The sequence below is a fragment of the Physeter macrocephalus genome, chromosome 21 (assembly GCF_002837175.3).
Source record: "Physeter macrocephalus isolate SW-GA chromosome 21, ASM283717v5, whole genome shotgun sequence".
Taxonomy (NCBI): domain Eukaryota; kingdom Metazoa; phylum Chordata; class Mammalia; order Artiodactyla; family Physeteridae; genus Physeter; species Physeter macrocephalus.
In genome coordinates, this window is record NC_041234.1 from 42,977,401 (window position 1) to 42,992,365 (window position 14,965).

At 38.6% G+C, this 14,965-nt stretch overlaps 1 protein-coding gene across 2 annotated transcripts in view; it reads left to right on the forward strand.

Moving 5' to 3' along the window:
- The first annotated feature begins 9,308 nt into the window (after positions 1-9,308).
- Positions 9,309-14,965, forward strand: part of HEPH (hephaestin) — a 98,949-nt gene continuing 93,292 nt past the window's right edge. Inside the window, exons 1-3 of one of the 2 annotated variants that reach the window (XM_024116544.2) lie at positions 9,309-9,490; positions 11,120-11,364; positions 12,344-12,556. In XM_024116544.2, coding sequence (XP_023972312.1) covers positions 9,315-9,490; positions 11,120-11,364; positions 12,344-12,556 — 634 coding nt within the window. In that variant the 5' untranslated portion in view covers positions 9,309-9,314. The remainder of the gene's footprint in view (positions 9,491-11,119; positions 11,365-12,343; positions 12,557-14,965) is intronic. The other variant, XM_024116546.2, reaches the window with a different exon arrangement.

Below are 14,965 nucleotides of genomic sequence, written 5' to 3' on the forward strand. Positions count from 1 at the left end.
ATACAACTTATTTTCTAAGAATCAGGAGAGAAGAATTTAGATTTCTTTATTAAAAATTTTAAAATGATAACTCATTTTTGAGCATTTATTATGTACCAGTCACTCTGTTAAATAGTTCACATGTAAACTTTTATTTCAGTCCTCATAACAGCCCTATGAAATATGTACTATTATCTCCATTATACAGATGTAAAACTGAAGTTTAGAAGAAGTAGATGACTTTTCCAAGGTCACAGAATCAGGAAGTGTCAGAATTGGGATTTCAATCTAGGATGTCTGATTCTAATTTCCACACTCTTAATAATGTTGTCTTATTATAAATGTCTATATTACAGGGGTTTTCAAACTACAACTCATGGGCCAAATCTGGTCTGCTGCTTGTTTTTTAAATTAGCTTTTATTGGAATATAGATTTACCCCACATGCTACAATGGCCTATTTTAATAGTTATGACAGACAGAGACTGTATGTTCTGCACATAAAATATTTACTAACTGGCTTTTGATTGAAAGAATTTATTGATTCCTAGTCTATAGGTATCAACTTAAACCTTTTTAGGTGATCCTTGAGGAAAGACACTAGAAATATGCCCAGGATTTGCAGAAGTAGGCACTGTGTGCCCTTTCAGTGAATTGCTGAACGAATAATAAAGGCTCAGAAACCTAGCCTAGCTGGCCTCCTGCAGTTTCACTGTGTTGACTCAAGTGTGTCCATAAGACCTGTTTATTGTTGTCTTTTGTGAGTTAGAACACAGGCTTTATCCCTACCCCTCCCTGTCATAAATGCCTTTAAGCCTGGACTTGGATCCCAGCTTAATGGGTTTGGTCTCCACATTCCCGCTCTAGCTTCAAGGTCCACAACTGTGCTAAACTGGGGGAGAGACAGATCATCCCAGGGGCTGCTGTGGCCTGATCCAGCTTCCCTTGATCACTGATAATTTCTGAAGGAGCTGAAGAAATGTGCTTCCTGCCTTCTCCCTATTGGTACTTCTACTTGGGTTAGCCTGGGGTGCAGTCTGTGGGGGCAGCTCCTAAATGTCTAGGCACCTTTAAGCACCTCCATTAGTTTATGACCCAGACTTTGCCCCACTGGCTCAGTCTTTGAAACTCCTCCTCCCTGGACCCTGCTCCAGACACTTTAAATCCAGGAGAGAAAAATGTGTTGAGACTGCCTGGGGAACAACATCTGCTCCTAGCCAAGATTACCTCATCACAAAGTAAGGATACTAGGTGGTGAAACTGCCATCATACCTTTCTCCTTCCTATACCTGGTTCTGGTGGGTAGATGCAGTCCTTTCTAAAGAGGCATGGAGTTCTCTACCTTTTCTCCACGAATTATTCTGCACCCATTCTTTTCTTACACTTTGCATCTTTAAAACCTCTTTTTCTTCTATTCTTAATATCAAGAATGTGCCTTCTTCATGGAATCCTAGATATGTAAATTTATAGAGCTGAGAGGGTCCTTATCTAGTTTAAGGTCCTCATTGTACAAATGGAAAGACAGGCTCAAAGAAGAGAAGGGCCTGAGCCAATGCCACATAGCTGATTACTGCAAGAGCAAGCTGGGGTTGGAACCTAGGTCACTTGACTCAGACCAGTGATTTTTCATTACCGTCTCTTTCTAACAGGAACAAAGATGGCCTCTGGTTTTAAACAAATCCAGACTCCAGCTTCACCCAGAAATTTTGGGCCCCATTTTGCTATTTTTATTAGTTCCTTTTTTTAAAATTTAATATTTCCAATTCTTCTGGGTCTTCTTAGTTTTTAGGATGTTGACCTATGTTAATCCAGGCTATCTTGTAGCTACATCCGGTCTCCTCGATGGAAAATGTGAGTAATACAGCCCTGGGGTTTCACTCTAGGAGCTGCTAAAAACGGCAGAGGCAGAGTTAATGTACATTTTAAAAAATCTAGCAGTGACTGGTGGACAGCAGGCACTCAATAACTGTGAAGTCACTTCCTTCATTGCAAAAGGGATCTCTGTGTTTCTCCCTGAAGTAGCACAGTGTGGTAGTGTGGTGGCTAAGAGTCTAGACAGAACCAGTAAAATCCACCCCGCTTTTACTTCTTAATTGTTTGACTTTGAACTGTTACTTTCTCTCTCAGAGCCTGCTTTTCTTCAGCTGTAAAATAAGGAGAATTAGCATATTCATTTCACAGAATAATTGTGAAACTTAAATGAGAGAATGCATGAAAAGTGGTTAACATAGGGACTGGCATGCAAAAAGCTCTTTGGTTTATTACCAGTTTTATTTTTCTCTATTACCAAGCAATCATGGCCTCAGACTATTAGGCGGGCTGATAACTGTACTTCACAACAAGGGAAAATGTTGATGGGGATGGGGGCTCTTTTCACATCTTGTAACCCTTGCAGAGGGCCCTATTTCTTAAATGAGGCTGTTGGAATCCTCCTGTGAGCTTTGACTGGCTACACTGACAGTGCATTTCCTCCCCCCTCTCAGCAAATACCAACCAGCAAGCTGAGATAAGAGAAGTGCAGCCCACCCTCTTGTAATTCCTCTGGAGATCCTAACCGGGATTTGGAAAACACCGGATATGGTCAAAGAACCGTCCCGGGTTTTGTACCAAACCAGGCCCGGAACAAGACATTCCAGCAGTTTAGTTTCTGGAAAAGAGGGCACCCAGAACTGCCCCAGCCTCCATTCACCCCTCCCCAGTAACACCAGCCAAATTGGAGCCCCGGACTTTATTTATGAGAAAGGCTCTGTAACCCAGGATACAGACTGAGCAGGGCTGGCAGACTCATGCTGGAGTCTGCAGCTTAGCATCACTAGGCCACTGACATGAATATGGAAGTGTTTTCTGCAGCAAAGGTAAGCTTTTTTCCCCTCTCTTTCCAAACCCTACCTTGCCTGCCTTTCTTTGAAAAAAAAACCTTTATTCAGTTTGGTTTAGGGGACTCCTTGGCCACTGGAAGAGAAAGTCAGTGGCTGAGAAGTTGGAGGAAGCATGGCTTGGTGTGCAGGAAAGTTAAAGTAGACAATACACTCTCTTTGTTCCTCTCACCAAAATGGCCAGGACCACACTGGCTCAGCTGTTTCAGAGACGATTCTGGAGTTGTAGAGAGTAGTTAATTTTCCTGTTGAAATAGTGTGCTCATTTTCTGTCTCACAGTTTGTGGGGTTTATTGAGGTAATGGATCTGAGGACTACATAAATGGGAAGCTCAAGCACTTAAAAATGATCATTTAGTTTCATACTTTGAGATCCAGATTGGCACAGAGTAAGGCAATAAATTGTAGCTGAACTAAGCTATCAGCTTAAAATCTGAATTATTTCTTACACTTAGTGCCTAAGTAGAAGAAATATTTTAGAAAATATGGGTTCAAATTCTGGCTTTGCCAGTAACTGGCTGCTTGACTTTGAGCAAGCCCCTTCATCGCTCTGGTCTCAGTTTTCTATATGTCACATCAGGGATTGAAAAAAATATAGTTTCTAAAGGTCTTTATGGATGTATGTATCTAAAATACATTCAGTTTTTTACTGAGCATCTACTGTATTCTAAGCCCTTTGCTAGGGGCTCATATATCCATTATTTTGTTTGAGCCTCAAAACAATCTTGTGAAATAAATATTATCCCCAATTTTGGATGAGAAAACTGAGGCTCAAATAGGTGAAAGTGACTTGTTGAAAGGTCACATAGCTATTACAGGCAAGAAAGAGAATTTGAATCCAGGTCTCCTAGTTTCAAATCAGTATACTTCCTATTATACCACAACAGGGGTGTGAGGAAATAAAGGAACCTCCTTAATACAAATGCAAATATGTAGTGAAATCATATTGTCCCAGGAACAGTATAGGGATAATATACTGGACATGATTGGCAGGCTAGAGTATCTTAGGTTCTAGTACTAGCTCTCAGGACTTCAGGTGAGTCTCTTCCTCTGTGGGTCTCCATTTTCCCATCTCTGACATACTAAGATACAGTGATAATGATTAAAAAATAATATAAATTGTACTTGTACTACTCTTTTGAGACTTTAAACACTCTCCCCATTTTCCCTTCCAGTAAAGTCCCATACGCACTGAAGGTGAGAAAATCCCCTATTTTGAGTCACAAGGTAAAGAAAAAGCCACACAGCATTAAGAAAGTGGAGGACCAAAAGGTCAATCTTGATGGAGGGTTCTATTAGTAAGACTTCTGAAATTGGAGATGAAACCTCAAGGATAGCTCAGCATTTCTGTGTCCAGCTGAGTGATCCTTTGTCTAGGATGAGTGTGTCCAGGCCAGTCTATTCAAACTCAGAGAGAAAAGAGCATTGTCTCATTAAAGGAACAACTTGCAAATTCTAGGGAAAACAGTGATGCAAACTGTCATGGATGATGGAGACCAGGCCCAGGTAACATTGGGATGCCAGGAAAGGAAGTTTTGACTAGTCTCAGTGTACACTGACTGAACTATGTCTAATTAGAAGTATCCCAGAAATTCCTTCTCTCTCTTTCTCTCTCTCTCTCTCTCTCTCTCTCCTCCTTTGAGCACCTCTTCCTTCTACCCTCTTTTTTTTACTTTCCTCCAGGCTTCTTGCTCACTGTATTTCATTTCTCCTTTTACCTTTCCCTTTTATTTTTCCTCCTCAGTCTGGCCTTTCTATAAGACCTCCTCCTGTGGGCTCAGCTGAGAAAAAATAGCCCTGTCCAAGTGAAAAGTTTATGTAGGGCTTTCAAATCCTTCATCTCATTTTATCTTCATAGCAAACTAATAGGGAGTCCAAAGCAGATATTATCTCCATTTAAGAGATGAGGAAATCAAGGCTTAAGAAACTAGGTGACTTGTTCCATGTCATACAACAAATAAATGAATGCAGAACTAGAATCTATTTTTCTAGAGTCTAAAGACTTTCAATTTTACCATGAAATATCCAAGTGATTCTAAAAGAATGTTATGGGCTTTCCCTTTCTTCTGTTTTATAGTGATAAACCAAATTTAAATAAACAACAATAAAAGTAGCAACAACAAATGCAGCTTTGGGAATAAAAAGGGAAGTTAGTGACTAGAAGAAATGAAAACTTATATTTATCAGATACCTACTAAGTCCTTGGTGCTATTTCTTTCAAACGCAGCTGAAAACAGTACTCAAACCTAAGTTTATCTGACTCAAAAGTTCTGGTTCTTTTCATATATCATTTTCCTTCTAAAGAAATTAATCTAAGCCATATACATGTGTCTATATGCTTATAGTGTGCTATTGTATATAGGAACTTATGAGTGTGTATGTGATATGGCTATCCATAAAATGTTAAAGCTTTGTGATTCTGTCAATTTTCATTTCTAAAGCTATTTCCTTGTCTGTAATAATCATAGCCACTAATACTTTTTGATCTCTTGTGCACTTGAATACTTATTTGTGTTCTATTCATTTACAGATCTTAATTCATTTAATCCTCACAACTACTTTGAGATGTAGCAAATAATATTAATTCTATTTCAAAGATGAAGACACTATGGCTTGAGAAGTGAAGCAGTTTATCAAGTCACAGAGCTAGGAAGAGTGAAGCCAGGATTTGTTTAGGCAGTCTGATTCCAAAGCCTGTGTCCTCAATGCAAAATGGGGAAAAAAATCCTTATCTCACAAGAATGTGAGAATTAAATAATATGGAAGATATGAAAAACATACTGTACAGTGGAAAGTGCTAGGCAAATGCTAAGTTGCGTTTTTTCCCAGGTTCTATTGTCTAGTCCTTTTGGTCATTAGTCACCCTTTGAATGCTTTTTCATTTACTGCTGAAGTTCTATACCAGTCTCTTCTGGGAATATTTCCAAGTTAACCATGTGCTTCTTCAATTGTGGAATTCTTACCTGGGACAGTTTTCTCTCTATGTGAGTTTAAGGCACAACAGCCTTGCTGACACCTCTTTGATAAGGAAACTTGAAGGAGGTGCATGTTACATTCAGATTATCATTGAATCAAGGACACTCCCTCCTTGCTGAGGACATGCTATTTGTATATCCATATGTGGTACTATATGTTGGTGCATGTGAATGCACCTGTATTTCATCAGTGAATGTGAGAGCTAGAAAGACTCTTTGAGAGCTCTTTATATCAAACATTTTTGTAGTTCTGTGTTTTTGCATTTCATTATATTCTGGAAGATCCATGACCCCCCAAAAGTAAGTTATAGTCCAGCTCTATTATAGATGAGAAAATTGGGGCTCACTAAGGTCACTCTTTGAACCAGTGGCGAACTTGACTAAAGTCAACTGGTGGGAAAATGTATGTCTATGTTGTTTTATGTCACTTTAGCAGTAGCTGTTTACGTTACACCTACAGGGCCCCCATCACCATATCTGCCAGTAGATACACAAAGAACTCTAAGATGTGACATCCATGCTCAAGGAGTTTATAGTCCAATCTGGTAAATAAAGACAGTTCATGAGGCAGCTTATGAGACAAAGATAATAATAATACAAAGTTTGACTTCATGTGTTTGGGTGTTATAGAGAGTAAATAGTTCTTCAGAGGACAGTGATATGGAGAGGCTAGAGGGGGCCTTCTGGAGCAGTTAGGATTTAAGTTAGCCCTTAAAGTTGAAATATAGAGCATAAGATGTGTGGGAGACAGTAAGGATAAATTAACAAACTGTCACCAGGAGGGAGAAGGAAGAGGAAAAATACCAACATTTACTGTCTGTTATGTTCTAAACACTAATTGTACTGGGGCCTTTTCATGTAAGTTTTCTAATTTACTTCTCCAAAGCTTATATTACTAGATATATTTTATAGATAAGAAAACAGGTCCAGAGTGGCTAAATATCACCCAAGGCTACACAATTGGTCAGTAGGAAAGCCAGGTTTTAGGAAGAGGAATCCAAGAACAGGTCCTCCCACATATCAAGGGTTTTCTTCCAAATGTCATATGAAGACTGGGGATTACACACTTGCGCCACTACTTTGTGTGGAGGGGTCTGAGAATATGTAGGGAAATCTATAGTTCTGTTTATCAATCAGGGTAAATATCTGGGGATTTCCTATCCACGTGTGAGTCTGTGCATATTTTTGATTTTCTATTTTTGATTAATTGTCCCTAATATCATGTGCTTAGGTTGAGGATTTAGTGAAATAATTTATATATAAAAAAAAGTGAGCATCACGTTTAGTATGTAGTAATTTCTCCATGAATGATAGTTACCATCATTATTATCATCATCATGAATGATATTGATTAGACGTATCTCTGCTCATATGAATATATGTGTCTGTTTCTGGAAGTGATCATAACTACATATGATTTCATGTTTCAGAGTGTAGGGGGTTTTCTCAGATATAACTATAGCTATAGGCATATACAAGCATATCTTGGAGATATTGTGGGTTTGGTTCCCAACTACTGTAATAAAGTTAATATCATAATAAATCTTCACACAATTTTTTGATTTCCTAGTGCATGTAAAAGTTATCTTTGTATTATAATGTAGTCTATTAAGTGTGCAATAGTATTACATCTTTAAAAATGTACATACCTGAATTTAAAAATATTTTATTGCTAAAAAGTTCTAAACATCATCTGACAATACAGAATTGCCACAAACCTTCAATTTGTAAAAAACACAATGTCTGTGAAGTGAAATAAAATGAAGCACAATAAAACAAGATATGTCTGTACATGTTTTCTGTGTGTGCAAGTATATTTTGTGAAAAGTAGTATAGCATGGTAATTAAGAACATGTATACCTGAAACTAACATAATATAGTAAGTCACCTATACTTCAATTGAAAAAAAAAATAGACACTGGAGCCATACTTCCTTGAGCTCACAACCCAACTCTACTGATTGTTAACTAGGTAAACTTGGACAAATTATCTTATACTGCTGTTCTGCGGTTTCTCCTTCTATAATATGGGGATAATAATGGCATCTGCTTCATAGTGTTGCTGTGAGGATTGAATGATTTAATCTGTAAAGCACTTAGAACAATCTCTGACATGTCATGCACACACTATAAATATTGATTTTTATTATTTTTTAATTGAAGCATAGTTGATTTACAATGTGTTTGTGTCTGGTTACAGTAAAGTGATTCAGTTATACATATATATATATATTTTTTCAGATTCTTTTCCATTGTAGGTTATTATTATTATTATTATTTTGAAAGTGACTAAGGTTCTGTGTGACACTGTGGTTCTAGTGTGGATGAAAGTGTCTGCATCTCTGCTTTTAGATAAGACTGCATGTGTCTATGTATATGCAAGTGTATGTATATTTGTGTTTATGTTATGTCACCTGTGTTTCTGGGATTGACTGTAGCTGTGTATAGTATGACTGAGTGCTTCATATCAGCCCCCAAAAGTCTAACTGCCTGGCTGATGTATCGGAATGAAAGGTTAGAAGCTTAGTTCTAACTCTGACTCAAGGTTGGACACATTAAATGGATTTGTGCATGGCAGAGAACCAGCAGAGAACATTTCTTCTGATAAATGTGCTAAGTTCACAGCTCAGTGTATTTTCACAAACTGAATGTACCCATGTAACCAGTAAGTAAATCAAGAAACAGAACATTTCCTAGAAGCCTTCCTCCTCTGCCTTACTAGTCACTGATCCCTACCTTAAGAGAAAACATTATCCTGGCTTCTAACAGCATAGATTAGTTTTGCCTGATTTTGTACTTTATATAAATGAAATCATATAATATGTACCCTTTGTGTCTGGTTTCTTTCTGCACCATTGTATTTGTGAGAGACATCCATATTTTCATGTATAGTGTTAGTTTGCTCATTACCATTGCTATATAGAATTCCATTATATGAATAAAATATCATCTACTCATCCATTATAGTGTTCATGGACATATTGACTGTTTCCGTTTTGGGTCTATGAACATTCTAATAAATGTATTTTGGTGAATTCTCATTTGTTTTTAAACACAGTTCATAGAGGATGGAAAGTGGCAATGGTGAAAACAGAGACACAGGGAGAATTAGTGACCTGATTTGAGTACCGAGTGAGTCAGTGGCTCAATCGGGCTACTGATGCCTGTTTCCTAATTTGGGGGCCAGAATATATTCTTCTTTCTACATTGCTGAAGAAAATGGATCCAGATTTCTCTTCTGAAGAAAGTGATACACAATTGTCATTACAAGTGATTTTTAACTTTGCCCTCCAAGGTCCAATGTGTAGAGATCCTTGAACACTTGTTGAAAGGAAACAGGTAAGGCAGAGATTCTAGGCTAATCGGTTTTTGTTTTCTCAGTCACTCAGTCTGGCTCTTGCCTCTTTACTTCTCCAGACACATGCAAAGCCCCTTTGTTCTCTTTCTTCTATACCGGCAGCTATTCATTTGCCTGTTTCCCAGAGTAATGTGCGCCATGGAGCCAGGCCATCTTCTATGGGCTCTGCTGCTCGTGCAACCCTTGTGGCCCCGACTGACTGATGGGGCCACTAGAGTCTACTATCTGGGCATCCAGGACGTGCAGTGGAACTATGCTCCTAAGGGAAGGAATGTCATCACGAACCAGCCTCTGGACAGTGACAGGTAGGTTTAATCTCTTGTGGAATTAGAGATGGAGTTAGGGAGGGGCACTCTTGAGGTCAATAGGTAGCTCTTGAAGACCTTTCCCCAGGGTGTGGTTGCAGCCAGCTCCTGATCTCTCTGGACCATAAGCTCAGTGATACATTTCCTGAGAAGATGACTAGTTGACTCAGGAGCCAGTATCCCATATGGAGTTCGCTTTTCCACAGTGAGGTGCCTAAGTATTTTTAGGGTCCTAAAGGTCATTCCATATTGCCTTGATTCTAAGGTGATATCCACAATGCTGTTTTAATAATAGGTATTTAGCTTTTAAACAAGAAACAAACATGATGTATATACAGTGTTTGTAAGATGTGTATAGTATATGTATGCTGCCATAGTTCAATGGAACTATACTGATTAAGATATGTAAAAATGTGAAAAAATAAGGTTAGCCTTAGAATCAAGGAAAGAACAGCAATAGCTATCACTTATGTAACACTACGTGACAGGTACCGTACTAGAAATTTATATACTTTGCCCCACCTAATTCTTACAGAAACTTTAGGAGGTGAGCATGAATATTCTCATCTTATAGATGAGAAAACTGAAGCTCAGGGAGATCAAGTGACTTGCCCAAGTCCAACAGCTAGTAAACAGAGAGCTAGGATTTGAACCTGGGTAATGTGGATGCAAAGCTGGTACTCTTCTCACCATTCTGCCTCTCACAGATCCCACAGGATTAACCTTTCTTGATCTTAGAGCTTTGCAGGTATTCCAAAAATGCCCATTGAAAAAATCGAATTAATGTATTAAAAAATATTTTGTGATCATGAATTACTTTGTCTCTCCAAAGCCTCAGAGTTTTCCAAAGTTGACTGTAACATCTCAGAGCTCTCTAGGAAGAATTAGAGTAAGAAAAACAGCTCTCTTTTTTAACAAACCCTTTTTCTACTCATCTAGTTTTGGAGTCACAGAGTCTGTATTAAAAGTATCTTTGAGGGATAACTTTGTTATCCCCTTCTCAAATATTTTGAAGTAATATTTATTACTTAACATTGCTTAACATTTATTAAGTTTTTACTATTTTCCAGGCACTTTTCTAAACTCTTTATGTATTTTAATTATTTTAGTCACCAGTAATAAGTGGTACCATGGTTATCTTCATTTTACAGATGGAGAAATTATGCACAGAGAAGTTAAGTAACCTGCTCAAAGTCCTACAGATTTGGAAATGGCAATATTGGCATTTAATTGAAACTTCCTGGCTCCAGAGTTTGTGAACTTAACCACTATGCTATAAGACTTCCCATATACAGCAGGGCAACACTAAGTTAGGCCACCTGGGTAGGGAGTTGTTCACTTAAAAAGAGTCTGTCCGTAGTTGGTTGCCTCCCCATTATTATATATTAGGCTTTACTGAGTGAAATTGTCTATTTTGTAGGTTAAAATTGCTCAGATATCAGCAAATTCATATGCTTTAACTTAATACTTCTCATTGTCTAACAATTAGATTCTAACGTAAAGCTTTCATGTTTTGATCAGTACAATCCCATTTCCTCTTGTTTTGCCCTAAACAAAGATGGACACTTTTTGGTCAGCCACCTCTGGAAAAAAGGCAAAATTGTGACTTTCTCTTTCCTTCCTTCCCAGAGTAGCTTCCAACTTCCTGAAGTCTGACAAGAACCGAATAGGGAGCAGCTACAAGAAGACCATCTACAAGGAATACAGGGATGGTTCATACATGGATGAAATGGTTCAGCCAGCCTGGCTGGGCTTCCTGGGGCCAGTGTTGAAGGCTGAGGTGGGAGATATCATTCTTATCCACCTGAAGAATTTTGCCACTCGTCCCTACACAATCCATCCCCATGGCGTTTTCTATGAGAAAGACTCAGAAGGTAAATCAGCCCTTCCTTTTTCTCCTACCTGCAACAAATATCCCATTTTCTTTACTGCTATCTGAGAGAGAGGAGCTGGGAATAAAGATAGTGTTCCTTTTTGATCTGAGTTGGCAAAGACTCTCCTCAGAGAAAATATGGCTGGGTACTGTTATCAGTTCTGCTATTCACACACTGTGTCACTTTGGGCAAGTCACTCTCCCTCTCTGAACCTCAAATTCTTCATTAAGAATGTAGAGATTCAATTTACCTTTTATCACAAAGAATTACTTGAATGGCATTTACATAAAATATTTGACTGTGTTTTGGAAAAAGGAGTGTTCTGTGAATGTAAGGGAGCATTATTCTTGTGTCACAGTCTTCCAAAAGGCCCATTGTTTTTCTTAAGAGGGAGATTGGTTTACTCATCTGTATCTCCTACTATCCCAGGCCCAATGGCCTATAGTACTGACACAATGGTGAGTGAGGGGAATAGAGAGCAAACTCAGAAGGTCTTGACTTGACCATTAACTCCCTGTGGGCAAGTTATTTTTCCTCTGTTTTCTCTTTCATAAAATGGGAATAGATCAATTGATCATTAAGTTGCCTTTAGATGGAAATTCTGTGATTGCCTGCTTTCTGTTTTTCAAAGTGAGTGCTTGAAGGAAGCGAATTTTTTCTTCACTCTTGCCTCCATGTTATCGGCTTTGCACTAGAGCATTACTAGGTTAGGCTGTATAGCACTTTCTCTGGTCATAGGTCCTTCCCCAAGGGCTGCTACCTTTCTACCCACTGTTGATTTGAGGTCTAGGGTTCTTGGCTAGATATTACCTGAATCTGTGCCTTCATTAGGTTGTGAGGAACACTGTGCTGAACTTTAGAACTCTACCTTCCACAAGACTGGAACGAGGTATTCCATACGTCTCTCTCCTGGCTTCTACATCTGCCAGGCTCCTTCTCACTCACCCTGGGACTAAGCATATGCAATTTCATTTTCTAGGATCCCTATATCCAGATGGTTCCTCTGGTTGGCTGAAAGCTGATGACTCTGTTCCCCCTGGAGGCAGCCACATCTACAACTGGACCATTCCAGAAGGCCATGCACCCACTGATGCTGACCCAGCGTGCCTCACCTGGATCTACCATTCTCATGTAGATGCACCACGAGACATTGCTACTGGTCTCATTGGACCACTTATAACCTGTAAAAGAGGTATAAGCCCCAAATGTGAGCTGTGAGATACAGTTTGGGATATCTCGGGGAAGCAGTGATATTATTGAGTCACCTACATATTGAGCAGCAGCCTGGGGAGTGTTAATTTAGCACCTTAGTTTATTAGTAGGAATAAACCCTGCCAAACTCCCTTTTTCACTGTTTTTTCTATTTCACTACATTTTTTTCTAAAAACAAACAGAAAACAGAAACAAAATATTTTAAAACACTTTGCTATTTTATTTTTCTCTTATTTTATTTAAAAACTCGAATTCGTAATGATGGAAGTCAAGTTACATAAGAGTAAGTTATGTGTTAATAGTCTGTTGGATAGGATTGAAAGTGTAGTCATCAGAATTTGGGGAGGATTGTGGGTTTGGTTTGAAATATGGTATGTTTAAAGTGTAGTCAGGCCTGAAGACCTGTGTGTTACAGGAGTGTGGTTAGATCAAAGCCCTGAGTTGAAGACACAGGCAGGGATGGTGGGAACTAATTATTCTAGATCCTATGTACCTCACCTACAACTCCTAGGCTCAACAGAATTGGTGGTTTCATGTGGGGAATTTAGAAATAGAAATTAGCAGAAGTCTCTACTTACTTTTGTGTTGCTGATAGACTCTTAAGGCCCCTCTCTTTCTATTCTTTACTTATGAGTACACCTTACAGCTTACTGTTGCTAAAGAAAGAAGGTTCTTTCTTTTTTTTAACATCTTTATTGGAGTATAATTGCTTTACAATGGTGTGTTAGTTTCTGCTTTATAACAAAGTGAATCAGTTATACATATACATATGTTCCCATATCTCTACCCTCTTGCATCTCCCTTCCTCCCACACTCCCTATTCCACCCCTCTAGGTGGTCACAAACCACCGAGCTGATCTCCCTGAGCTATGCGGCTGCTTCTCACTAGCTATCTATTTTACGTTTGATAGTGTATATATGTCGATGCCACTCTCTCACTTCGTCACAACTTACCCTTCCCCTTCCCCATATCCTCAAGTCCATTCTCTAGTAGGTCTGTGTCTTGATTCGCATCTTATCCCTAGGTTCTTCATGACATTTTTTTTAGATTCCATATATATGTGTTAGCATACGGTATTTGTTTTTTCTTTTTCTGACTTACTTCACTCTGTATGACAGGCTCTATGTCCAACCACATCACTACAAATATCTCAATTTCGTTTCTTTTTATGGCTGAGTAGTATTCCATTGTATATAGGTGCCACATCTTCTTTATCCATTCATCTGTTGATGGACACTTAGGTTGATTCCATATCCTGGCTATTGTAAATAGAGCTGCAATGGACATTTTGGTACGTGGCTCTTTCTGAATTATGGTTTCACAGCGTATATGCCCAATAGTGGGATTGCTGGGTCGTATGGTAGTTTTATTTGTAGTTTCTTAAGGAACATCCATACTTTTCTCCAAAGTGGCTGTATCAATTTACATTCCCAACAACAGTGCAAGAGTGTTCCCTTTCCTCCACACCCTCTTCAGCATTTATTGTTTCTAGATTTTTTGATGATGGCCATTCTGAGCGGTGTGAGATGATATCTCATTGTAGTTTTGATTTGCATTTCTCTAATGACTAATGATGCTGAGCATTCTTTCATGTGTTTGTTGGCAATCTGTATATCTTCTTTGGAGAAATGTCTATTTAGGTCTTCTGCCCATTTTTGGATTGGGTTGTTTTTTTTTTTTTTATTGAGCTGCTTGTAAATTTTGGACATTAATGGTTTGTCAGTTGTTTCATTTGCAAATATTTTCTCCCATTCGGAGGGTTTTCATTTGGTCTTGTTTATGGTGTCCTTTGCTGTGCAAAAGCTTTTAAGTTTCATTACGTCCCATTTGTTTATTTTCGTTTTTATTTCCGTTTCTCTAGGAGGTGGGTCAAAAATGATCTTGCTGTGATTTTTGTCATGGAGTGTTCTGCCTATGTTTTCCTCTAAGAGTTTGATAGTGTCTGGCCTTACATTTAGGTCTTTAATCCACGTTGAGTTTATATTTGTGGATGGTGTTAGGTAGTGTTCTAATTTCATACTTTTACATGTACCTGTCTAGTTTTCCCAGCACCACTTATTAAAGTGGCTGTCTTTTCTCCACTGTATATTCTTGCCTCCTTTATCAAAGATAAGGTGACCATATGTGTGTGGGTTTATCTCTGGGTTTCCTATCCTGTTCCATTGATCTATATTTCTGTTTTTGTGCCAGTACCATATTGTGTTGATTACTGTAGCTTTGTAGTATAGTGTGAAGACAAGGAGCCTGATTCCTCCAGCTCCATTTTTCGTTCTCAAGTTTGCTTTGGCTATTTGGGGTCTTTTGTGTTTCCATACAGATTGTGAAATTTTTTGTTCTAGTTCTGTGAAAAATGCCAGTGGTAGATTGATAGGGATTGCATTGAATCTG